The 26800-nt window shown below is 45.4% G+C and overlaps 1 protein-coding gene across 2 annotated transcripts; it reads left to right on the top strand.

Annotated features, from left to right (window-relative positions):
• The first annotated feature begins 11651 nt into the window (after window positions 1-11651).
• Window positions 11652-19759, top strand: NKX6-2 (NK6 homeobox 2). 2 transcript variants are annotated; one of them, XM_081192346.1, is made up of 3 exons: window positions 11652-12777; window positions 13703-13870; window positions 17846-19759. In XM_081192346.1, exons 1-3 carry the CDS (start codon window positions 12345-12347, stop codon window positions 18211-18213), a joined length of 969 nt encoding a protein of 322 aa, XP_081048472.1. In that variant the 5' UTR covers window positions 11652-12344; the 3' UTR covers window positions 18214-19759. The 2 variants fall into 2 exon arrangements, with proteins under 2 accessions (XP_081048472.1, XP_081048473.1); XM_081192347.1 differs by having other exon boundaries at window positions 11664-12777; window positions 13698-13870; window positions 17846-18218.
• Window positions 19760-26800: the final 7041 nt, after the last annotated feature.

The following is a 26800-nucleotide window of genomic DNA, read 5'->3' as shown; positions in this document are numbered from 1 at the left end:
CACTATGGTCATTTAAATGATCTGGCTATATTTGCACTTCCTTCTGTTATGAAATAGGGTCGCCTTTTACAGATGTGTGTTTCTGATTGCCATGTGATTATTCTATAGGACATTGCAAAATTTGGAGACTTGTGATTTTTGAAGGACGGTTGCGTTTCAGTTTGTGTATTGTTTTGGAAACTGCGAATCGCCTTTAAATGCAAACTGAATCAGATTTCTTTCCCGCCCCTAGTTTTTAGCATCCCTTCTGAAAGCAATCTGACTCACCTTGCTCAGGTCATTTTAGGAGCAAAGGTGCTACATGCTATAGCAGGAATGAGTGGAAATTGGTCTTTCCATTGCACTGAACTCTGCTCTTGAGAAGTGAGTTGTTATATGAACTATAGTGGAAACGTTATTGTACCATGGAGCCCTCTTGTGGAGCAATTAAGTTCTGTCCTGAGCAAATCCTGCAGTTAATGTTCACCTAAGCCAGGGAGGGTGCTAGCTGCATCCCTCCAAAGGTTACTGAGCTACACTATTTTTGATCATATTAGATGCAGCTAATTGGAGTTGCAGTCCAACAACATCTGAAGGGCCACAGATTCCCCACCACGATATAGATTATCCGTTCCTTTCATGAACCAACTTTTCAACTATGTACATTTTTTTCCCCCAAGTTTGGGAGGACCAGAGTTAAAAAGTAGGGAAAAACCAGACTAAACTAAAAAGCACTTCTCATTTGGCTATATTGTCCTCTCAAAGCAAGTTCAAAATAGTCACCCAAGTCATACAGTTTACAGTTGCTGTCCACAGAAATATTGAACAAACATCAGTGCTCCAGGTCAGCTGAAAAATCACTGGGTCCAGAGTGCATTCTGCATAATGTGTGGAGCCAGTTGTGTGTCAAGATGGACCAGCTGTGGTCATGACAACCATTGCATTGCCTGTATTAATAAGGCAGCCTTGGCAAGATTATTGAGACCCCCCAGATCAGGGTTTCTCAAACTTGGGTCTCCAGCTGTTTTTGGACCACAACTCCCATCATCCCTAGCTAGCAGGACCAGTGGTCAGGGATGATGGGAACTGTAGTCAGTAAGCAGCTGGACACCCAAGTTTGGGGAACCCTGCCCTAGATCCTCCAGCTCATATTAGCATCAATGATCAGAGATTGTGTACATTGTAATCCACAACATCTGGAGAAACTTTGGCCTTCCACCTTCTTTTCAGGAGAAGGCTCATTAATTAGATTTTCACCTTGCCTGCACATTCAGGAAGTCAGACAAAGCACCTCTACAGCTCAGTGAGTGAGAATCAATAGATCCCATAAGCCAGCTCTCTATTTATTGGCAATTTGTTCCCGAAACCCCCACTATAGTTTATCAGTAAGAAAGGAACCTATTTAGAGCACTAATGACTTGCAGCAAAGCACATCCGTCTAATTAGAATGAGGACAAACTATGTCTTCATTTGGCTTACAAAAAGAACACTGACATATATCTTAAATTGTGGGTGGTCGGGGGGGAGTGAGCATGGCATGTAGCCTTCTCTCATTAGAAGAGGGAGAGCGATTTGGAACACAAACAGATTTGTCCCAATTTGACCTATGGGAGTTTTTGATCTACCAAGCTTAGCAAGCCATGCTCTTTTGCCACCACCCCCGCAATTTCCAGTCCCAGGCAGGCAGCAAGGAGGCAAGGGGGAAGTTATGTTTCTTAGGGGAATAAGCCACCATATGTCGCTGATGGGATGTGAGATCAGGGCAATGGACCACAAATTGTGCAGCCTTGCCTTAACCAGAAAAAAAACCCAATAATGGGGCCGTGCATCACAGCTGCCTGAGGCCTTCAAAGAAGCCAAGTCTGTCACCTTCAGCATGTGAGCATTCTGTTGCACTTGGGAAGGAAGAACGGCTGTAAGCGGTGGCAAGTAGAAGCACCCTCTCATAGCCATCTGACTCTGTAGGAGCATTCAAGGCAGGCACAAGCTTAGAGAGACTAAAGGTGGTCTGATGGAGAAGGGCAAAGATCAAACTTCCATCCATTCAGGAACTAGAATGGCCCTGTGATTGGGCGACTGGACTAAGGACAGCACACATGTTATATTTGCCAGAAGGTCTCCCACACAGGCTTAAATATTTTAGGTCCTAAACATTTGGGAATATCAGCTAAAATAGAAAAAGCACCCTAGATATACATCTATAGGGTCCATAGCAGGAATTCCCAAAATGTGGTTTGTAGACCACCAGTGGTTTGCAAGATTCATTCAGGCAGTGTGCCTTCTTTTTTTCTTTTCTTTTTAAAAAACTTTTCTTTTGCTTTAAACAGGTACCTATAAATATAGACAACCAAAATTACAAAGGAAAATTCCTTAATAGTAATGAAAAAAAACTTTTAAAAAACTAAAAAAAATAATCAAAGTACATGGCACAGAACATAAAAGAAAAGAAAAAAGAAAAAGGAAGATGAGCCAAAGCAGGAAAGCTCATCTATTGTACACTTCCGTCAAGCTCACAACAGATCATTATTCTTATCAATTATCTCTATCTGCATTCCAAAGGAATCCCTCATCTTGGTATCAGGGAACATTTCTCTATGCGGCATCATTCTAAACATAGCCAGATCTTTCTTGTTGTCCCCTAAATAATTATTTAAACATTCCCATTCTTCTTTCACCATTTTTTTAGGTTTATCTCTTATTGCATCTGTCAGGAGTGTGCCTTCTTTTCTGTCTTTTATCTGATACAAGTTAATGGGAGGCTAGAATCAAGAAGTTGGCCAGAGCCAAGGACAGCAGGGGCAGCTTATTCTAGCTTTGTCCCAGCCCTCTCTGCTGAATTCTACAAGGGCCACACTGAGACTAAGGAGGAGGAAACGGACAGGCAGTGCCACCCCCAGGAGTGGTTGTAAGTAACAAGGCAAAGGAATGGATGAGGGCAGGTTGAGACTGGTGGGGCAGTGCCCCACCCACCCTCATGGAGCAGCCTCCACTGAAAGGAACCTCTTTGGCAGGGCCGACCCACCCATGAGGCAAGGTGAAGAGACTGCCTCAGGCGGCAGGACCCCCAGGGGCAGCAGATCCCAGTGTTTCTATTTCCCCCTCTTGTTCCTTCACTCGTCCCTTCTTCCTTGGCAGGGAGGGGGGCATCATTCTGTGTTTTGTCTCAGGCACCAAACTGTTGGGTCAGTCCTACTCTTTGGATCCCTAACATTAGTAGAAATATACTGAGCAATTCTGCAGAATAACATTAGGAGCAAGCACCTTTCATTAGACTGGGAGTCTGTGTTATGTGACTAGCATAGCTGTCAACTTTTCCCTTTTTTTGCCAGGAATCCTATTCGGAATAAGGGAATTTCCCTTAAAAAAGGGAAAACGTTGACAGCTATGGTGACTAGCCAACAAGCACAGCAGAAACTTTGGCATTAAGGGGAAACGTTCTTGGTGTTCAGTTTTCAAGTTGCCACTGCAGTGCATGAAGATATCCAGCAGGTGGCATTACTTGCACTCTAATATTGATTCCTATTGATTCTTTGCTGGTCAAAGGAGAGAGACCACAGCACTGCTAGTTTTCAACTGCTGGGAGGGGGAAACATATAAGGTTGCAAACATCAGCAGCCTGGAGCATTTTCAGTAAAAAAGAAACAGTGCAATTCTATACATGTCTACTTCTAAGTCTCATTGAGTACAAAGCAAGCAAATGTTGGACTGTAACCTAAATATCTATGATTGTGGACTTCATATTTCCATCATATTTATTTGATCTTTGCATCCTGTTTACTTTATATAAAATTGATAATGACAACCTCTTAAATATAAAACACTATTTTTCAGGCCACCAGCTACTTCTAGTGATATGTACAGGGTAAAATCTGGCAAATGTATTTCCAGGAGTCCACAAGCACAGAACTAAAAAAATTAAATATATGTCTGAATGACCACAGTGCACAATTTACAATCAATGTCTGAATTGTACAAAATCAGACAATGAAAGGACTGTTGGTACTAAATTCAATATACACAGATGAGTCTGATTAAGTTTACAATAATACAGATTATAGACTTCAGGATAGCAGAGCTGTATAGGAAAACAGAAACAAACAAAATGACAAAGCTGTAGACATCTTCAGAAGTGCTGAAGACAGCCAGTCACTTTGCCCATTTCCAAATATCATATTCACAAGCCTAGAATTAAAAAGGAAGGACTTCAACATAGTATGTATACACAATCTATATTCAGTGTGATCTTCAGGTGGAAGAACTTCTGCCTACAGTCATACAATTGCATCAACTAGGTAGTCCTAATCATTTAGAAAGTTTTTATATAGTTCTGATTGATTAGTACACCCATGTTTTCTATGAGAAACACCTGGAAAGAAGAATTTTTGTAAGGCTAACTCCCCAATTACTGGTTAATATTTACTTACTTACTTACTTACAGAATAATGCCAAAACTGGCTTATTGGTGGTTTCCAAAATATAAAAACTAGTTACACAAGCATTTAAATACAAACATCCAGAATTAAAATATGCAATAAAACAATCCCATTAAAACAACACAGCAGTTAAAACAGGAGGCTCAGTTCAAGAGATCAAGGGAACACGTGTAACAGGGGAACCTTCAAAAGCCAAGGGAATGCCCACACAGATGAGCTCTCTCGTATTTCAGCAGGGAGTGCAATTATTCCATAATGACTGCATCTGTATAATTTCAAAGCATGTAAAGTTTTAGCTCATTCAATGTAGATTTGCTAATAGCGTCCTGAAGCTGTAGGCACTTGAGTACCTCTGCCTATAAGATAATATAAACTGTATAGTCTTTTAAGCTAGGCTGATATAATAATTGATACATCAATAATAATTGATAAAAATAAATGGTGCCTTCCAAAGTGTGGTGCAACATTGTAACCATAGAATATCTCTATTACAGACAACTCAAAAACTCTCCCCCTTTACAAGTGACATTTTGGATAGCATTACTATACTGAAGATTGCTGCAACTGGATCTGCTTTTTAACCAGGGATTTCAACCTTCACTTCTCTCTGTCACTTGTCTTCACAAAGCACATGTAGAACGGCTAAGGGAGCTGGGCATGTTTGGCCTGGAGAAGAGGAGGTTAAGGGGTGATATGATAGCCATGTTCAAATATATAAAAGGATGTCATATAGAGGAGGAAGAAAGGTTGTTTTCTGCTGCTCCAGAGAAGCGGACATGGAGCAATGGATCCAAACTACAAGAAAGAAGATTCCACCTAAACATTAGGAAGAACTTCCTGACAGTAAGAGCTGTTAGACAGTGGAATTTGCTGCCAAGGAGTGTGGTGGAGTCTCCTTCTTTGGAGGTCTTTAAGCAGAGGCTTGACAACCATATGTCAGGAGTGCTCTGATGGTGTTTCCTGCTTGGCAGGGGGTTGGACTTGATGGCCCTTGTGGTCTCTTCCAGCTCTATGATTCTATGATTCTATGAAAGCAAACCATACTCTTCTACTGAAATGGACAGTGCTATCTAATAAACATCACTAACCCCAGAAATGAAGGTCTCTTCTGCACCTAGGTGTACAAAATGGAATGAGAATTAGGACGGTAAGCTTCAGGTCCCTGCAGCTTGATCCTGTCTATTGACTGAATTCCATTGATTGGGAATTGCCTAGGATTGCAACCTTGGCCATGTGATCCACAAGCCATTTAAGCCAAGATCCTCAGATGCGTAAACGCTTTAACAGATTTCTGGGTTGTCACAAAGAAAATCTTCAGACTTTACGGTGATGCTTCACTTATTTCATGAATCTCTCCCTAGTGCCAAAGGCAAACATATAATGCAGCCCTGCAAAGGCGTTTTGCCCAGGCCACAGAGGCTGGAAAGAGAAAAGCCATATATTTCTTCGCAGAATACTTGGTGATATTCAACAAGTCAAGCAAGTCAATAAACAGGACAAATACCCAATTAATGAGTAATGAGTGCTGTTGATGACAGATATAAATTATCTATTGCATTCCGAAAGGTGATAACAGCATGGAAAATCACAGGTGCCCAAGAGGGGGAAATTAATATATTGGATCGTGAGTTTTATTTTCATACTGTTTTTTTTTTTAAAAAAAAAAAACCATTTACATAAACTATTTGTAATGCCTGCCACTCCAGTTCCTATGAGAAGCAGGCCTGGTGCACCAAGAAATAGGTGGGTTTCTTAAAAATAAAATGGAAAAAACAGAAGTAGCCTTGTTGACCATAGTTCCATCATTGTGTTAAGTTAGAATGATTGTCCACATCCATCTCAAGACAGTGACGAATGCAGTCTTCACCCATGCATGGCTCCAGCATCAGCCAACTCTCTGACTCCCTTGTTTGTTTACTATCTAGCCTGGTGAGGCCTTCTGAAGAACCCAAAAGCTTGCCACACTGCACACTATTTTGTAGCATTTTTATATTGCCCTAATGCAAATTCTGGGGTTTCCATTTGACAGAGAGTTGGAAACTTTTTGGGTGTTTCTGGGTGGTATTATTTCCTTGCAGTTCCTCGGTACGTGGTCACACGTCAGTGGCACCAACTTGAAGAAAATATTGGGGTGGCAGGGCAGTCAAGGATGGTGACATGGAAGGGAGGCGGACAGGAAGGAAGAAGGGACAGCAGAAAAGAAACTTGACAGTAAGTGTGATTTTTTTTCTGGATTTTTGTTTTTGTTTTGATTGTAAATCGCCTTTGGACTTTTTTGTGGGAAGTGATGTGTAAATTGAAGAATAAACCTAAACCTTTAGAGCCTGTCTTTCCTTCTAGGTGTAGCTGAGGAGTACATAGGGTGACTGCAGCCTTAACAAGGAGATGTATCAGCGCACCCCCACCTCCCCCCCCCAAAAAAAATCACATTACTGCAGAGAAGGACAGCTGTGGTGTGTTGCTACATGCATGTATGTCATACTCTCCATTTGTCTTACAGGTGATTTGGGCGGGGGTGTGGCCTGAGATTCCGTCCGGGGCCAGTTTTTGCCAACCCTTAGGTACGCCTCTGTGTAGTAAATGGTAGCTTCTCTTTACTATACTATATTATACTACCCCACTCTCCAGAGCAATGCGAGGTTCCAGGCAGCCATATCCAGGGTTCATGTTTCCTTCTGGAAAATGAGACACAGCGGAGATGGTGGTTCCTTTGTGATATATGGCTTATTTACACATATATACAACCCAAGCATGCAATGGAGGGATGCCTATCATTCATACGTCAAGAGGTTCTGGCTTCTCCCATAGGCACATAGCAGCCTTGGACTTAAGCAGACCCCGACCATTGCTCTCAAACCTTGCTGCTTACTAACGCCATTGCTTAACTCCCAATTCCCTATGCTAAGCTACTGCCCATATGACTTCTAACTCTCTCTTATTCTAAACCCCTGACTTTTATCTGCAGAGCGAAGGAGGGGCCCATTCAATAGTCTTTTCATGCTCAGTTCTTTGATCCTGTGTGTGGTCTTAATGGCTCTTCCGCAGGCCATCACCTCAAAAGGTGAAGTCGCCTGATTCAATTGGCTTCTAACACATGTTGATTCCAGGGGGTTAAAGAGGTGTCTCATGCACAGCCAAATAATGCACAGGGGTCTTGATTAGATTCTAACACATGGGAGTCTAACACAGTTTTAGTACACCAGACTTAATTAAATTCCAGCACCTATTGGTCCCAGGAATTTAAGGGATGCCTAGCACCCACAAACTCATGGCAACATTGTAATGGTTTTGACATTTAAGGAAAACCTGTCACCTTGTCTCAATATATCCTCCAAAAGGCACCTTCACTGGGATTATGCAATGGCTAATCGTATATAAATGTCATTGATTAATTGGTTAATCTGCTAAAAGATGAACTATTGAAGAGTTTAAACTAGTTGACAGACATACTAAAACTATGATTGCTGCTGGTTGTTCTTATATTTCTTTTACCTGATGTGACATAAAGGGCATTTTTAGCATTAAAAGAAGCACATAAATAGTTAAAAGACACATACAGTTTATCTAAACCCAATCCACAAACCAGCCGAAACTGAAGTCACTGGGATTTAAATGTATACGAGTTGTGCTGTGTTCACTAGGAATGTTTTTCCTGGGCAGAAGTATTTCCCCCAAGGCAATGCAACGCCAGCTGGAATCTGGTCCCTTGAATCTCACACTTGGGCGACACTTGGATCCGAGGGATGGGAAATTGTAGGTTTTGTAGGCGTGTCTTGCAGAGCCAGATCCCCCCCCCCCGCAGCTTCCTACTGGCTGGACAGCGGAGGCTGCGAGGGAGGAGGAGGCGCGGGAGGGGAGATACATCTTTTTCCTGTCATATCTCTGCCAACCGCTCCATTGAAAATGTGGTAATATTCTCTCTCTCGCCACCACCGTCTCAAGCTCCCGGGACCTCCTCGAAGCAGCCCAGCAGCAAATGGGGGAATGAGATCACCCCACGCTTTCTATTCTGCGAGAGAAAAGTCCCTGAAAAGTCCCTAGACGGGATTTGATCCCAAAGGGCTAAAGGAGGCGTGGGATCCTTTCACTTCGGCCGGTCCCTCTTAAGGGAAGGGTAAAGCGGATCTCGACAGAGACTCTATTAAAGCCAAGCGTAAGAAACTGTTAGGAACCTCAACCCGTAGAAAACGCACTTTTGAATGAACTTTGAGAAAGGCACATTTCCTTCTCAAGATTTCTCCCAAGCCCTCAATATGTGTTATCATCATCATCAACATTTTATTTGTTTGTTTTATTTCGTAAAATAAACCAACAACCCTCAAAGCGGTTTACAGAACGGCAAAACAATAAAATCAATACAAATTTACAGCCGTACTTTAAACCATGCAAACGTCATAGGAATTACGTTTCTTCTTCATCATCAATAATTATAATAAATGTTGTTGTTTAACAACAAATGTCGTTATTTAACAACAGCAACAACCATAAAATGTTGCTGTTATTATTAGTCTGAGAACTTGGACATTGAACAAAGCAAGCCACCGTGGACAATGCAAAGCTGATCTCCGAAAGGCAAATATTTGGGGCTGCAAATGCCCACTTTGGTGAGGTGGGTGGTGGAATGGAAGTTACTCTTCCGAAGCAAATCCCAGTAATGGCTTTTCAGAGTTGGCCTATTCACCTAACCATCTCCGTCTAATTCTCTATCCGATTGATGTGATGGTGTGGAGGAGTCCCCCTGAAAGCGATAGGTTTCCAGCTCCCGACCCGAAATTCCCTTCAGACCGCAGTATAGAAGAGGCCAGGATCTGCCGTCGAGGACCCTCGACGGAGCTGCGCTTCGACTGGGCAGCGAGCATCCCAGAATACCAGAACCGGGAGAGAAGTCCGAGGAGACTGGACAAGCAATGCCCTGGGATTTTTCTGCCCCTCCAAATGTGGTTATGTTGGGCGAGAGGTGAAGACTAGGAAACGGGCGATCTGGAGAGCAGCAGACTTGAGCAGCAGATCAAAAGGCAACTTTCGCGATCGGATCTGCACAGAAGGCCTGCGTCTCCATTGATGCTGTTAATTCCCAGCGGGCACACAGACTCTCTTCTATGTCTGAGTGAGGGGAGGTGTACGTGTTTCCTTGCTTTTAGAGACAAAACCCACCCTTTTGGAACTGCAGATGTAACGGTTAATTGCGCTTGGGGAGAATGAGGGTTTTTTGTTTGTGTTTGTTTTAAATCCAAATAAAATATTTTAATTAATGCTTCTGGGTCTACAGTTGTAAGAAAAGGATACTGGGGCAGAATCCGAGATTTGTTTCCAAGTACTTTAAATGATTGTCAGGAGACACCACAATCCTGGATACGCAACTTGGAAGTAAACTCCACTATGGGCATGAGTGCAAATTACATGGCACACACGCCATTGTGCAGCTAAGCCCTTTCCTGTTAAGATGCGTGTCTTGCATTTGCTGCGGGGGAAACCTGCAAACACGCATCCGTAGAGCGGCAGTTCACGTAGCATTTTACACAGGTTAGTTGCGTGCATAGAATGGAGAACTATCGCAGGGCCAACAAATCAGGATTTACTTCGTGGTCGTCTGAAAACAGGTTTTGACGCACAATCACACGGTTTCAGCTTTTCCCTTTCTTTCTGAGAAGGATCCTTTCACCATAAGAATCACTCTGGATTCCCCTTAAGAGTCATTTGCCAGGCTTCAAAATAATAGGGTACCATTTTGACAGATAAAAACACGAATTTAATAAGCAAGCTTCATCAGAAACATTTCCCAACATTATTATACCACACTTCGATTAAAAAGGAAAATTATCACTGAGAAGCAGTAGACGGCATTCTAATCCTGACTAAATTCCCTTTAAATGAGTTGCAACTTATTTATGTCAGACTTACTTTCAGGAATGGATGTTATCATTAAAAAGAAGTAGAAGAAAAGTAGCAATATATATTGGAGCTGAAATTCCGAAAGCCCGGTAGAGCGCGTTTAGAATTGACATATGGAGCCATTTCTTCTTCATTTTAAATAAGAAAAATCCCCATTTAATTTTTTGAAAACTCAACATAAATTTTGTGTCAACCTTGCCAGCGTTTCAGGTACCTCGTAGGGTTGGCGGCTGACTACTATCACGAATGATGTTCGGAAGGTTTTCTTGATCTTCGCCTTTCAAATGTTAAAAAATAAGGAATGGCCGAGGAAGGCACGATTCCTAGGCAGGTGCAGAAGGAGGTCATTTATGCCCGTCAAGTCAAAGACTCGGGCGAGCTGAGTGTTGGTCAGGGGCCAGTTTCAAAACCACCTTGCCAACCTTTCGGTCGCCTTAAAAAAGCAACTGTAAAGTCGGAGAGAGAGAAGGGGGAGGTGGGGGGGGGAGACAGGTCGGTGACAAGAGTCCACGATGTGATCAATAAGGACAAAAGGTCTTCTTTTAAAGGCCTTTTGCTAGATAAGATTGATACATATCAGAAGCGAGTTCAGGCAATAAAAGGAGGCGAGAGTCACGCACAGATAATCATCTACGCCGCGGATCTTAATAGAGCTAAAAGACTCGCGGGCCACACGCCTAAAAAGCCTTCCCTGCGGCTTATTCCACGCTTATTTATCGAGCTCCCGTGTGAGAAAACAGATAGGGAAGACAATTCTTGAGGGATAAGAAAAGATCAGCAGACGGCAAATTCAATCTCTCTTTCTCTCTCCAGCTCCTCTTCCGTTTAGACTCGGTTGCTTTACTGTAAAAAGCCCCGCTGGTTTGTGTTTTTTACGCAATGTTAGACAATCAAGAAATGGCGAGGGATAGTTCCATTGTGAAAGTGACTTTGCCTGGTCGATTAAAAAAAAACAACCCAAGTTCTTGCAGATCTGCACGATTACGAGAACATGAAATATGTACCTTTATATATATATATTGCCGATTCCTTATAAAGGAAACGAGGAAGGGGGGGAACCCTTAAGCCTAACTAAACTCCCATTCAACGGGATTTATTTAGTCGTCGGAAAGATAAATCAGCGGGCAAATTTACAGCCATTTAAAGTACCTTGACTTTATAATAGAACCTTCATTTAATGTTGCTCTTATTATTCTCCCCCGCAATCTTCTGATCTCTCTCCGCCGCGCGCCCTCCTCCCCCCGCCCCGCCCCTTCCAGCACACACTTCCATGACGCGCATGCAAAGCGGGCAGACCGGGATGCCCGTCCATTGGCCAATAGCAGCGGCCTCGGAAGAGAGCGCGACCAATCCGAGAGCTCGGCTGGCAGGTGCCTGCGAGGTTATCAGCGCATCTTGTCCCGACTCCGGGACTCCAAGCGCTCGAGTCCATTTCACCGGGAGGGAAAACTCCTTGCTTTGGGAAGAACAAAATAAAAAAGCATTTATTTGATTTTTTTTGGAAGGGGGGGAAGGGAAAAGAAAAAAAAGAGGAAAATATAAATATATACATATATATACTCCAGCACCAATTCCCGATCTTCGAGAGGACTTCCAAATTTGGGAGAATTCCCCCCACCCCAAAAAAAGTTATTTCCTAAAATTAAAAGCTTGCAAAGAAGAAAACTGAGCCGCCGAGATTGGCGTTGTCGTGGCTGGTTTTTCCACCGAGGCTTTGCGGCCGACCCGCCTTCCTTCTCCCTCCCCTTCTCGGCCGGAGAACTTCCCGCCGGGAGTTGCTGCGGCTGAAGCCGCCCTCCAGCGAAGGACCCGCGGCCGCCGAGCGCTCCCGCCGGCGCTTAGGAGAACCGGAGCAAAACTTTGCAGCGGCCTTGCGGGCGCATTCCCGCCAAAAACAGGAACGGAGGAGGAGGAGAAGGCGAAGTCTGATTTCTGTGGCTCCCTGGGAGTCGGCGAGCCGGCGGCGGCGGACTCCTGCCCGGCCCTCGGGGCTGCCTTCCCCGCTCCCGCTCGGCCTCGCCCGCCCCTTGATGCCCGCCAATGTTAGCCGTGGGGCAGATGGAGGCTAACCGCCCGCCGGGCGCCTTCGTGCTGAGCAGCGCCCCGCTGGCGGCGCTGCACAACATGGCCGAGATGAAGACGTCGCTCTTCCCCTACGCCCTGCAGAGCCCGGCCGGCTTCAAGGCGCCCTCGCTGGGCGGACTCAACGCGCAGATCCCGCTGGGGACCCCGCACGGCATCAGCGACATCCTGGGCAGGCCCGTGGCCGCCGCCGCCGCCGCCAGCAGCCTCCTCACGGGCCTGCCTCGCCTCAACGGGCTGGCCGGGGCCGCCGCGGCCGGGATGTACTTCAACCCGGCGGCCGTGTCCCGCTACCCGAAGCCCCTGGCCGAGCTGCCCGGCAGGCCGCCCATCTTCTGGCCCGGAGTCATGCAGGGGGCGCCCTGGAGGGACCCCCGGCTCGCCTGTCCCGGTAAGAAGGCGGGGGGGGGGGCGAGGAGCCGGGTCTGGGAGGGAGGAGGGGAGGATCTCTGCAAAAAAAAGGAGATTCCTTTTAAAATTCCCCAGTCAAAATTAGAGGTGCCAGTGCCCGTCCCATCAAGCCCTGCGCTCATTAGGAGAGACCGGGTGGAACAGCACTCTGCACATGCTCGAAGGCGCCTCTTTTCTCTCTATCGCTTCGCAAGTTGCACGGCTGGGTTCTGGGTGCAGGTAACAGGTGCTAGGGCTCATTCCCAGGAAACAAGGCGAGCAAACAGGTCCAGATGGATTGGTTTGGTGAGCCCTAGGCGGATGGGCAGGGCGAGGTGTGCTGGGGGGGGGGGTTCCTTCTTTTCTGCCCGAGCAGCGGCTCCAGGGCTCGGGTCCCAGATAAAGAGGCAGCGCGTTTCGCTTAGGGAAAGGGGATGGCCCTTTGAAAGAGAGTGAGCCAGCGCCGTGATCTGCAACCTCAGAAAAGGACGCTTCCAGTTGGCTGCTGTTTTGATGTCTGGAAATGAAAGCGACAAGGATCGGTTTCCTGAAGGCCAGCTGAAACTAGCTAGGTCGCCTTCGGGAAACTGATGGAGCAGCTCGAGGGTCTTGCGCGGCCCCGATCGCGCCTCCACAACGAGCCGCTGGTTTTTGTTTTGTTTTAAACTCTCCCTTGACGTTGCATCCCCTGCAGGCTAGCTGGTGGCAAAGTTTTCCTGCTGGGCCCGAGCTCTGCGGCTGCTCTCGGGAAAGGGCGGGTTGGATTTGCGACGGCATTTCAGGTTGCTAGTCCGCATGAGATCCGCCGAGGAAGTTTCTGTCCGGCGCGCACAAAAGGCTTTAGGGTCCAGGAGTTGTTGTTTTTCCTCGGCGCTTGACGGGGCTCTTTCTCTCTCTCCGCTCCCTCGTCCCTCTCTCCAGCCCAGGCTGGGATGGTTTTGGACAAGGACGGCAAGAAGAAACACTCGCGGCCGACTTTCTCAGGGCAGCAAATCTTCGCTTTGGAGAAAACCTTCGAGCAAACCAAGTACTTGGCAGGACCCGAGAGAGCCCGCCTCGCTTACTCGCTGGGAATGACGGAGAGTCAAGTCAAGGTAAGGAGCCCTCCGTTGCCGATCTCCTCGACTGTCAGCAGCATCTCGGGCGCCCGAGGCTCCGGTGGCAAAAAATCATATTTGCTGTGCAATGTTAAGCATGTCTGCTCAGAAGTGTGACCCTTTTCCCTTGGCACTTTTACTCCCAGGCAAGCAGGAATACAAACAAACAGTCCTGTACTGTATTCAACTCTTTCCCCTCAGAATAAGTCCCTCAGAACTCAAAGAGGGTAGGCTTACTTCTGAGTAGGCACTTATAAGGTTGCACTGGGAAGAGTGCTGGCACCGAAGGGGAGCTGGTTTCAGAGGGACTAGCACTCCCAGTCTGTGGCAAGTTTACTTAGAAGTAAATTCCTCCCAGTTCAGTGGGGCTTCACTCCCCAGCTGTGCCTCTATGCGCCTTCTCTTGAAGGTAAATAAATGAATTAAGAATATGTGAGGTTAAGAACTGAACCGCTAAAGCTGGTTTCATTTTTTCTAACCGCAAGATGTCACACAGCTTTGCTGTTTACTGTATCTGATAGACTTAGTGTCTTCCCTCTACCAAAATAAAAATCTTAATAATTCTAATTATTTTTAAAAGTCATAATTAAGATACCGTAAGCCCAAAGACACTGAATTTAAACCTTGTGGCTCCTCAGCCCTAAGCAGGTTCGCTTACAAATAAACTGGCATCAGCCGATCTGCGTCCTCTTTAAGTGATCTTCTGGAGTTATTCCGAAGGTCAGAGAGATGAGCAAGCTTATCCCAAATATGGCAGGAAATGCCACTATTCAATCCGTTTCCTTCCTAGAAAGAATGTATAAGGTTGCACCAAAAATTAATTTATTAAAGTTGTGGACAGATTATAAAATGTGTTTGCAAGGGATTGGGGGGGTGTTTTCTGCCGTCTTGTTGTCCCCCCCCCTTTAAAAAGGCAATACACTTTAAAAGCATAAGTTGTTTTTAATGTAGAGTTGAAACAATATTTGTAGCCAAGGCATTTCTTGCTATTTAACACACACACACACCGCCACTTTCCTCATCATTAGTTGAAATCTGATTTGATCATAATACTGTAGTGACTTTTGAATGAGAAAGTGAACTCAGCCTGGCTTACTTCTGAGTAAACACGTGTAGGACTGCACTGCAAAATTGTTTAACATGGGGTGGATCATTCTTTGGTCAGTGGGGGGGCTTACAAACTCATGATCTTGTAAGTTTATGGAAAATGTGGGATTTTTAAAAAAGATTATCAGCAGATAGTTTTCTGATTTTATCACAAGGAATTCTGCATTTGGATTGAGAGGCAATTTCAGTTTTTAAAAGTGCATTGCATTCAGTGGATCTTCCTCTTTTAGGATTGCCATGGGGTCCCTGTGTCTTATTTGAGCGGTTCATTTGTCAGCACTCAGTTTCCCATGAAATAACATCCTCAGATGCTGGTTTTCCTACTGTTCTCGAAGGCCAGTAATAAAACCTCAATATAACCAGACAAATGTCTCCTGTCAAGACCCCCAGTGCTTTTATGAGGCCTAAAAATTGGCTTTCTATACCATATTTCTGTACAGTTGAAGCTGGAACATGATGCACGTTTACTCTTCAGTGGGTTTTGCAGGATTTGATCAGCTTTCCCACAAGTAATATTTTCTCTCTTTTTCATGCAAAAGTGGCTAGATTTAAATGCCACTCAAAAATTTCTGGATTCAGGAGAGAGTCACAGCTTCCTTGTTAAGGCTTGATTTGGCTTACATGAAAGTAAGCCTTTGGGGGGTTTGGTGTCATTTACATCCCAGTATGTACGAAGGGAATGAAATCAGCTGCCCTAACAGCACAATCCTCTGTACTAAGCAATTGAGTTCAGTGGGGTTTGCTTCTAGATAAGCAGGGAGGAGGCAGCTATCAAAAGGACATTGAGCATTACCGGTAACTTAGCTCAGAGCATGACTTAAAGAGAACCTGCTTGAAAGCCACCTGCCGCTGAAGTTGAGGTCTGGGCTGAAAAATCCAGGGGTGTGAATTAGGACTGGGGATGTTTTTGGGGCAGGGATCCAATAGGATGCAAAGTGATGGGATAGCATAAGATGCGGATGAGGATTCCGGAGATCTGTGTCTTTGGGAATGGTTAGCTACCAAGGTGGTGTGTGTGCCCTGGTTTGGAGATGTGGATCGTGAGCTTGGTGCGGGGTGTGGAGCTGCATGCAGATAAAGAATATAGGATGGGTAGAGATGCCTGCATGTGCTTTCCTTTGGCCAAGCCAGAACAGAGTCTAACGAAATTGCCTACATTCAGCCAATATTTATTTACAGGATTTTTTGCCCTCTATTCCACCAAAAAAGCAAACAAACCCCCAACCCAAATCAGTACTAAGTGGATTGCAACCCATAGGCTATCGAAAAGGCCATGATGGAAAAGGAAAATAAGACTGAGTGGGAGTAGGGGAAAAGCAAGCTTCAGCACTAGTTCCGAGTTCCAAAGTTTGTACAGTTCTTTCTGGCAGGGAGAAAGGAAACCCCGCTCCCTGCAGCTGCTCCTCTTCTGACCGACAGATGGGGCCACCATGCTCTTCCCTTCCCCAATGCAAGTGGGTTGGGATTCTAAGATTTTAGGAGTGAACGGGACATCTGGGTGGTCAAGGAATTGCCCTCCAGGTTTCCTGGAAGTAAGCACATCCCTGTGAAAAGTCATCTGGGAGTGACGGGGTTTACTTCCAAGTAGACGTGGTTTGGCTTCCTAAGCAAGTACTTCGTTAGTAATTCTTCCCTGTGCCAATGTGTTTACTCTCACAACATGTTTGGTTCATTTTGTTCAGGAAGCCCAGAGTACATTCTAAATAAGAAGGTGATGAGATGGTAGGATAAGGGCTTTGCAGAATTTCATCCCAAGCACATGAAAGTGGGAAGAAGCTCCATTTCAATGAAAATATCTTGTGTACACTCACATTACTTTGACAAGTAGTTTACATGAAACTTTAGGGCTTCCTTTTGTAAAGTTCTGCTGATGAGCAACTGATTTATAGCCAAGGAGTGACTTCCCCAGTAACCCTTCCTGCTTTGCCCAACTATGATTACTAAGAAGTCTCACTTACTTCAATGGTTATTATTAGTATTACTATTACATTTATATCTCACTTTTCCTCCCAACAAGCCCGACGTGGCCTATATGCTCCCCCTATTTTATCCTCAAGATAATCCTGTGAGGTGGATTAGGATGAGAAAGTGTGACTGGTCAAGTAGGGGATCTGAATCTTGGTCTCCCAGATCCCATATGATTTATTATTATCCCATAGCCTTAATTATGTTTCTCTTCCCCCCTCCCTGCCAGGAAATCACAACTCTTTTCTGCCACCTTGACCTACTCCCAGCCAAGGTTTCAGGTTAAAGTGGGGTTTGTAATTCAATTTAAGTGACTATATAAACACAAAGGATTCACCCTGTTTTGTATAAGCCAAGGGCAATTACTCTTTAAGCATCAGCATGGCCCAAGTGGGGACCAGCGCCTGTGAAGATTTATTTGATGGCGTTTATATTCCACCTTTTTCTCTAAGGAGTCCCAAGCCCCCGCCCTTATGCTCATAGCTGTCAACGTTTCCCTTTTTTAAAGAGGAATTCCCTTATTCCGAATAGGATTCCTCGCAAGAAAAGGGAAAAGTTGACAGCCATGCCTATGCTTCTTCCCTTCATTCAGTCCCCACAACAATCCTGCGAGGCAGTGACTGGCCCAAGCTCGCCCAGTGAATTTAATGTCTGGTGGGGATTTTGAACCCTGGTCTCTCAGGTCCTAGTCCGATACTCTTAACCCCTGCGCCGCACTGCAGGGTACCAGCGCGTGGTAGTCACCCCGATTGTTTCTCTTGCGGATCGGGGTTGGGTTGTTGTTGTTTTAAACCTTTGTGACTTGCGCCCTGGAGAGACGCGTGACCAAAGATGTGCGTGTGTTTTTGTCTTCCCCTCTTTCTGTCTATTTCTCTCCCTCTCTCCGGCTCCGCGTCGCAGGTGTGGTTCCAGAACCGGAGGACGAAGTGGCGGAAGCGGCATGCGGCCGAGATGGCGTCGGCCAAGAAGAAGCACGACTCGGAGACGGAGAAGCTGAAGGAGAGCTCGGAGAACGAGGACGACGACGAGTACAACAAGCCTCTCGACCCCAACTCGGACGACGAGAAGATCACGCGGCTCCTCAAGAAGCACAAGGCGGCCGCTGCAGCCGCCGCCGCGGTGTCGTCGGGCCCGCTGGCCCTGCTCAGCCCCTGCAGCAACGCCTCGGAGCCGTCGTGACTGCGGCCGTGCCTTGCCTCGCCCTCGCCCGCCCCGCCGCCCCCTCTCGCCTGCCCGACCCTCCCGTCCTCTCCGGCCAAGCAGGGTAGCCGCCGACGCCGCCAGCCCCAGCCAGCCTCGGGACTGGCCGCCGCGACGTCTTGTACAGCCCGCCACGTATGGGGGGGAATAACGTGTGTATATATATATTTCGGACAGAATTAAGTTATGGGAACCAAGGAGCAGCGCGCCTTTGCTCTCCGACGGGGCGCACTCTCCAAACGCACAGCCGCGTCGCTCGCACAGGAAGGAAGGAAACCAAACACACACACACAAAAACCGCAAGAAAAGCTTTCCAACTTTTATGGGTAACTCGACCCTGGTTTATGTTCCATTTCCAACCCACCCCCTCTTTTACCCCCATTCTGCATTTGGAAACAAAACAGCCGCCATGATGCCCAACCGACCCCCTATTCCGATTAGCGTAAAAATGGAAACTGCTGAGAGCAAATGGACTTTGGGGAAGGGGCAGCCAAATCATCTGACCTTAAAAGCAGGCGCCCCTGGAAAATGTAGCTCCATCCAAATAGAAAAAAGACTTTGCTGCTCAGTTCAGCTGCGATGCTCAGCCTGCTTACTAGGAGGTAAGTCCCATTGAACTCAGTAGGGCTTACTTTTGAGTAAACGTTGTTATGCGGAGCGATTCTCTTCAACGGCAAGCCTAAGCGCACACATACGAGGGAGGAAGCCCCATTGAACTCAATAGGACTTTACTCCTCAGGATCGTGCTGTAAAGGTTGCGTGCAATTTTATGCAAACTGACTCTGGAGTAAGGGCCCCTGAATAGGATCTAGTTCTGAGCAACTTGTATGGGATTGCACTGTTATTTTGGAGTTAATGTGTTTAGGATTGTGCTGCTAAAGTGCTTAGGATTGGGTTATCTCCTGATGCAGCTTTCTTACTTGACAGTCATCCCCCCGGGGGCTTACTTCTGAGTAAAAATGGCTAAGATTGGGTGGAGCTGTGCATGAAGAACAGACATATTTCCTTGAAAATAAGTTCCATTGAGTTGAGTGGGATTCATTCTGTAGTAACCATGCTTAGGGTGGCAGCCTTAGTTTTCCGTGGAGCTTAGTTCCCAGTCACATCCCTATCCTACGCACACTTGGAAATACAGTTTCATTTTAAATCAGAGGAACTGACTGGGAAATAAATGAGCTTCTGATGGGGTGGAATTATTTGTACTCAGGACGGCTGCCTTTTTGTTGTTGTTAATACTTGCCACCCACAGCAACCCCCTTCTCCCCCTTCTGTGGTAGCTCTCCTGCTCCTAACAATCAAGATTTTGTTACTGTTTTGTATATGGGTCCCCGATTCCAACTCAGCCGCTTTGTATATAGGAAATTGCAGATTTTTTTGTGATGTATATTTCTAGTGTAAAAAAAAAAAAGCGGTTTTCTCGTCTCTTTTGTTTTGGGGTTTGGATGCTTTCGTTTATCTTCCCTTTTCTTTGAATTTCTTTTTTTCTTTTCTAAAGAGAATAAGGGAGAAAGAACTGCATTACTTGATTTTCGGTTGGCTCCAAACTCTTACAGTTGGAAAGACTTTGTATAAATCAATAAATTATTTAACAAGCTTCTTCTCTGGACGATTTCAGCCTTTGGGTGTGGTGGTATAACAACTTCCTTGGAGTTTTGTCTCTCTCTCTGTCCTCTTGTTTGGAACTAGTATATTCTTCACTTATTGTTTTATTAAGAGTTTTTAAAAAATCTGGTCAGTTTCTATGTATGTATTCTACACAAGCACAACCATACTTGTTGCAAAAACTAGAATACTATTTCCACTCCTGGACTGGTTTGAATAGGCAACAATTCAGAAGCAACTCCCACTGATTTTCAGTGGCACATATTTCCAAGTCAGGCTGAGATACTAATTTATTTATAATTCATGGGAGTTTCACGATTGACTTCAGTGGGAACTGGATTGCATCCCAGGCACAGTTGCAATCTGCATGTTAAGTGGCGTTTGGTAGGTCTAAAAATATATAATAAAAATGCTTTTCTGGGAGCAAGATTACAAAGGCATTGCTTTGCTACGGAAGGAAACATTTCCAGGCCAGAAAGGGACGGGTAATAATTTCAGGGCTAGCAACTTTCTACCAGGGCCTTTCACAGCTGTAGCGATAAGCAGAGATGCAGTCTCACTTCAGATGCTGGAAAAAGCTTTACCCATTGATAACAGCTTCAGTCTCTTAACTATCTGGTATTGCACCATTCGTATTTTTTCTTAAAGCCACAGTGTCTTAAGCTCTCAGGAAGTATTGCCTGTCAGTGTGGTGCACTGGTTCAGAAGCTTCCTCTATGGAACTGAGTCACACAGCAACACAATCCATGTAGGGATTTCAGAGAGCCTGAGCTAGATTGCAGTAGATTATTCTCCCAAGTCTGTATTGGCCTGCTGAAAAAAGCTTCCTCTGTTGAATATCTGTGTGTTTTGCAGCTGTTAAAGACACAGGAGCCATTAAAAAAGGTAGCCCCCCTCCACTTGGTTCTTTAAATCAAATTTGAATACCTAAATGTGGTTGGGGTACCCAGCACCCCACTTTTGGCAGGGGTGCACCGGTAGTAGGAAACAACTAAAATTGCAGGGATCTGCAAATAGCTGCTGAAGGAAAGGGCATTTGCAGAAATGACTTGTAAATTGCACCCATTACTCTGATGGCACCTCAGCTTCTGCGTTGCACAACTGCAGTTCACAAGTGAAACTTGCCATGCTGTAAAGGTTGCTGCCATTGGTTCTTCCAGCTAGTGTGCAAGGCCATATGGAGAAAGTGTGCAGCTCTGTGACAATCATACAGGGCTTCCAGTCAAATGGAAAACACAAGCAAGTGGCCAAAAGTGGTTGAAATGTGAATGTGAACTGTTCTTTTTGCAGTGCTTCCGGCCAGATTTGATGTAGTTGCTTGTAAATGTAAAGGTCAATACAGTGGTACCTCGGGTTAAATATGCTTCAGGTTACATAGGCTTCAGGTTACAGACTCCGCTAACCCAGAAATAGTACCTCGGGTTAAGAACTTTGCTTCAGGATGAGAACAGAAATTGTGCTCCTGCGGCGCGGCAGCAGCAGGAGGCCCCATTAGCTAAAGTGGTGCTTCAGGTTAAGAACAGTTTCAGGTTAAGAATGGACCTTCGGAACGAATTAAGTACGTAACCAGAGGTACCACTGTACTTTGTACAGGCGCATAAATAGCACAGGAGAAGCAAAGCTAAAAGATGGTTTAAGTCTGCATTCCTACTCCTACTTACTTGGGAGTAGGTTTCACTGAACTCGATGGGGCTTCTTCTCGAGCAGACATGCACAGGAGTACAGAACCTTTATGGAAAGATCCAGGGTCTCAGCTTGTTTAGAAAGGCCTGAAGTTGCTCTGAAGGGCAGGAAGAGGTTAGTCCTGCTTTGGCAACTCAGAAAATAAAGTTTGGCGTTTCATTGTGAATGAACCTAAGTTCCAAGTGAGCATATATAGAGTTGGAGTGTGAGGCTGGCAGGGCTGTCCATTCATTTATTTTAGGGAAGCAGGAATGGTCCAGAACCACTTGAGGGTGTGGCGCACAATCTCAGTGATGGTACCCACTAATAATAATCTAAATACATAACAGCGTGTTGCTCCTTTCCCCAATTCTGTTGCCTGAGTCTGCCATCTCGCCCTTCCTGCAGGAAGAGGATGCAGAACAAGATATTTTGGCAAAGTCAAACCCTGCCCTTCAACATGTTCAAAACTGCAAATGCAAAAATGCAGCCTATTTTAAGAGTTATATTTTTATATCTCAGGATCGCTATAGTGTAATGTTATCAACCCAAGATGATCATCCGCTTTTTTCAAAGCAAGGAAATTTGGTCCTCTGGCCTACGTTTCGCAGACATAGACACCTGTGAATATAGTTTCACTTCGTTTGTTTTGGAAATTTTCATACTGCCGGGCAATCTTATTCTGGTGGCTTATAAAAAAAAAATGAAAAAAGAATAAAACAATTTAAAATAGGCAAGCAAACGTAAAAATACTCAAAAGTAGCCTAAATCAGTCCGCAGGTTTGTGGAAATAAAAAGCTCTTTGCCTGGCACCAAAAAGCTTGCCAGGTATGGCTCTTTCCCAGGTGAATGTTTCTGGGGAAAGAATTCCACATCTGGGGAGCCACCAGTCAGAAGACCCTCTCTGGTAGTCATTCACCTCTGATGGTGGAGGCACCACAAAGACCCACCGCTGAAGGCTTTAATATATCGGTAGGTGCATAAGCTATGAAGGTCAAAAGCAGCATTTTGAATTGCTTGCAGTCTGAAGCGTGGATCTTTCTCTCTCTCTGTGTGTGTGTGTTTGTCCCTCCCTTTAATGGCACCCCTACCAGTTGGTTGTGTTCTGCCCATCATAATAAACGATAGTAATAATAATAGTTATTCTCGAGACTAGGCCAAGCCCCACAAAGTTCTCCTCCAAGCCAGCTACTCTGAGATGTCTATAACAGGGAAGGCTTTGCTGGAAGGCAGCCCAAAGTTTTCAACTAAAAGGTGGCAGTTTACCCTGAACACTCCTAGCTAAAATGTGGCCCTAAATTCTTAAGGAAAATGGAAGACTCCCCTCCCCTGCCTGCCCCTTTGTTCATGAGAGCTCTTTTGAGAATGGAGCCTCTGCATCCATTGAGGCTTTCTACAGCCAAGTTGTGAACCTCTTCAGGGTTGCAGGCATATAAATCAAGATTGCTTAACCCCAATGAGGCTTCCGTTAAGACCCTGTAACCAGCCTGTGATATATGAGAAGGAAGGGGACAGATAATGTATTTTCCTCCCTGTGCATATTTATGAGTGAGGTGCAGATTTCATCTGTGTTAGTGGCTATGAATATAGACTCAGGAAGTGGCCATTATCCTGGCTTCACTGACAAGGGTATGATTCTCTCGAAGTCAAACAGTGTCTCAGACAAAAGGATCAGCCTCCCTGCTTAAGATTTTATAAACAAGATGAATGCCCTCCAAAATATTCAAGTTATTTAACTGGAAGCACTTTTGTAGCCCCAGAATTATAGAATAAGTAAACTGATAGAACTTTGTGAAATAAATCAGCACTGCACAGTGATCTGTGCATGATGTGCTGGTCACGCATTTCCATTCCTCATGCCCTTAATTCAGATGTGAAACCTCACACTGGCTAGAATATAAATTTTGATTTAAAACTGGTTCTCTTTCACTTTCCATCCCACTTTCACAATCTTCAGAAGTGATGTGTTCCAGACTTAATGCACGTTTACCTAGGAGTAAATCCCGCTGAGCAGAATGGGAAAGGGCATAGCTCAGTGATACAACCTCATATTTTGCATGCAAAAGGTACCAGGTGAAATTTCCCAGCAACTCCAGGTTGAGCCGGATTGGGGGGGGGGGAGGGACCCTGTCTGAAACTCTGACAACCTGCTGTCAGTCAGTGTAGTGTAGGCATATCAAACCAGATGAACCAATGGACTGATTTTCCTGTGTTTCTATGGATAGGATGGAAGATGTTTTTCATGTAAACTGCAAAATTGGATTGCATGTAAAAGTATTTTTTTAAACACCGGATCCTGGAGCTGATTCCAGGAATGAGAGATCAATCCTACAAAGACATTGCACCCCTGACCAGAAAATCCTTTCAACCCAAATGTCTCCAAACTGATGGTGGACACTGGCCTGCTTCCCTGATGAACTGGGAACTGATGAAGTGGGAAATGCAGTCTGCACATGCTAAGAAACACTTTTATATCACCCTGTGCTCAATACTGAGACCTTGCATTAACAATATATATTCAGTCCTAGGGTCCCAAAGCACTGACAAAACAGTGGGTAACCTACAACATGAGAAAGACATTCCAATTTGGTTCCTAGGGTTGCTAGTAGTCCAGTGACAGGAGCTAGTCCGAAAAACGCTTAACACTGATGTAAGACTATTGACCTCAGCAGCAAGAATGCAACAGAAACTTGTTGAATCAAGTTGTGGAACTGCACCTTTGGGGTCCTAAACCTAAATACTCTTACACACACCTGTATACAAATTAAATCTATGTACACAACCACTGACTTGCCTAAATGTGCTTATAGTGGGAACTTTCTTGTGAGTCCTCTTTAACTTAAACGGAGCTGACAATTGCAAGCATCTGGTTCCCCGGCCCATCCAAAGGAGAAATATATATGTATTGGAAGAACTACATATCCTTTGGAAAGAGGGAGAGACGTCCACAGCTTTGGTTGCTGGAAATTCGACACTTGGTCAAAGCAGGAAACCGGACGACAGCCTGCAGTTTAAAACTCTGAATTGAATTTTGCTAAAATAAGATCTAAGGATCTCTTCCCTATGGTGTTTCTGTAGTTACCTCCAAAGGGCTGGGAGCCACTGCCCCTTCTGGAAAAGGCATGCTATTGGCGTTGGAGGCCGTGTGAGCAAGCGAAAGGATTCCCCTACACCCTAGGCCAATGAGGGGGGGGGGGTTGGGCGAGTCTTTTGGTTTGTCTCTCCCCTTCCCCTCCCGGGACAGTTGGAACAGGCCAACCGAGGCACACGGCTCAAATGGGTTGTTCCAAGTGGGGGAATTGGGGGTGGAAGAGGGAATGGAACGGTGGGAAGCAAAAAAAACAAACCACAAAAAAACTTTCACCCGGACTCGAAAGCCTCAACCGGTTGCCCGGAGAGGATCGGTCGAGCCTCGGCTTGCCTACGGTGCAGGGAGGGGCACTTTCGCCAGCTTGCCATAAGTGAAGGATGCTTCCCGCTCCGAAACATGACCATCCCCTTTTACGGTTCTACTGTTAAAGCAGAAGGGAGGGACGCTAACTGAATGGTAGACTAGAGCCCACGCTTTTTGCCTGCGCGAGGTCCCAGGGCCAGCTCAGCACCTGAGATCTCCTCTTCAAAAGGGCTCAGGTGGCAGGTGAGGGGATGGGATGGGGGAAAGAGACCCTGCCGGACAAATGGTGTAATAAGGCACGTGAAAATGCTCTGGCACGGAAAAGCCGTGATGGTGGGGAAGCTGCACCTGTTGAATGACTGCTGTGCCAGAAAACTTTTTTTTTTTAAATGAAGGCAATGGGATTGCAATGTTTATTTAAAACATTTATACCTCATCTTTCAGTTTGCCAGGATGACTTCTAATAGCGCAAGACACAGTATTAGGACATCTATTTTTAAAACACGCAAAATAGAATGCAACTAGGGGATTTACAATCACATTTTTTCCAATTTTTTATTTTATTTTATTAAAGATTTCCTTGATTTACAAAAGTGTTTGCAATGAACTTTCGCAGCCCACAGCAGCCTAGTAGGGCCGTCCACTCAGCTCCTTCTAAGGAAAAGCCACCTCTACCCGGGATTGCTGCATACACACATACTTTTAAAGCACATTCGAAACACAGCCTCACCCGCAAAGAATTCTGGGTACTGTAGTTCGCTTTTCTTAGAGTTACAGTTCCCAGCAGCCCTTTACAAACTACAGCGCCCAGGGTTCTTTGGGAGGGAATAAGGGGGGCTTGAAATGCGCAGCGTGTTCGCAGCCAGCGTTTGCGCTGGGAGTTCATGTTTTTAAACGGGCGTGTAATTTAGTCGTTCGAAGCAAACCCTTAAAACCGGAGCTGCCAGACGAAGGAGGTGGATGTGAATTGGCTGCTCTCTGGCAGGTTCCCGGGCTGCACAGAATTCTTCGGCAGCCGTCCATTTTCTTCAGCTACAGGGCGCGCGAGCTAACTCCAGAATTACTTATTAGATTCAAGAGCCACAGAATAAGACAGGTGAGTCTGAGCTATATCATCCCTTTTCGTGAGCAAACCAAAACGTGGCGGGCAGCTTGTCCAGTTATGGAGGCTGGCTTGGGGCGAACTAATTCACGAGTTTTGAACGACAGTGATCTGTACCCAGTGTCTCGTACTGAGCAATAGCGCACTTAAAAAGCAGAAAATAAGACTCTAGGGAGGATAGCGACTGGCCTCCTCCATGTATTCAGGCTGCAATCCTGGGAGCAGGCCCCAATGAATTCAGCAAGGCTTGCTTCCCATTAGATGTGATTAGCATTGCGCGGGTGCTTTAGGAAGTCTCTGACTGAAGTAGAAATTAATGCCAGCATCGCAACCTTACAGTGCAAGCCTAAGTGGCTACTCAGAAGTAAGCCCTGCTGAGTTCAGTGGGATTCACTCCCAGGTAAGGAAATATAGGGTTGCAGTCTTAATTCCAGTTCAAATCAACGGATACCCTCATTACCTTGTGCCTTTTGCATATCTGTCTGATAAATCTCCGGTAAATCCGGATCACAATTCGGAATCCTATTTTAACACACTTCACTGCACGCTTTCTAGAATGGCATGGGGCTGAGTTCCTAGCAAATGGGAAAGGCTCAGGCTATTAAGATCTTGAACGGCGACCGAAAATGTACTTACTCGTGAGTAAGGTTCATGGATCTAATTATTAACCGGGATCCGCAGTCGGATTCCGCCTATGCATTACGTGGACTTACGTTCCACTAAACTGAGTGGAACTTTCTCCCAAGCAAGGGTGTATAGGATCGCAGCCTTTTTTGTTTCACTGCATTTGGGAAAGAGAAAGAGACATCTTTACGTTCACACGTAATGCGAGGGCTCTTTGACAAGTGGCTTTTGGTGCCATTGTCCCAAAAGTCCAGTCTTTGATAAAGCAACT

Source organism: Podarcis bocagei, assembly GCF_964188305.1.
Source record: "Podarcis bocagei genome assembly, chromosome: 4".
NCBI lineage: Eukaryota > Metazoa > Chordata > Lepidosauria > Squamata > Lacertidae > Podarcis > Podarcis bocagei.
The sequence above is the reverse complement of the archived record's forward strand: the minus strand, read 5'-3'. Positions and strand labels throughout refer to the sequence as shown.

Coding starts and splice junctions, on each gene's coding strand:
- NKX6-2 (XM_081192346.1), top strand. CDS start 12,345: ATGTTAGCCGTGGGGCAGATGGAGGCTAACCGCCCGCCGGGCGCCTTC. Junction 12,778..13,702: donor CCCCCGGCTCGCCTGTCCCG/GTAAGAAGGCGG, acceptor TCTCCAGCCCAG/GCTGGGATGGTTTTGGACAA. Junction 13,871..17,845: donor TGACGGAGAGTCAAGTCAAG/GTAAGGAGCCCT, acceptor TCCGCGTCGCAG/GTGTGGTTCCAGAACCGGAG.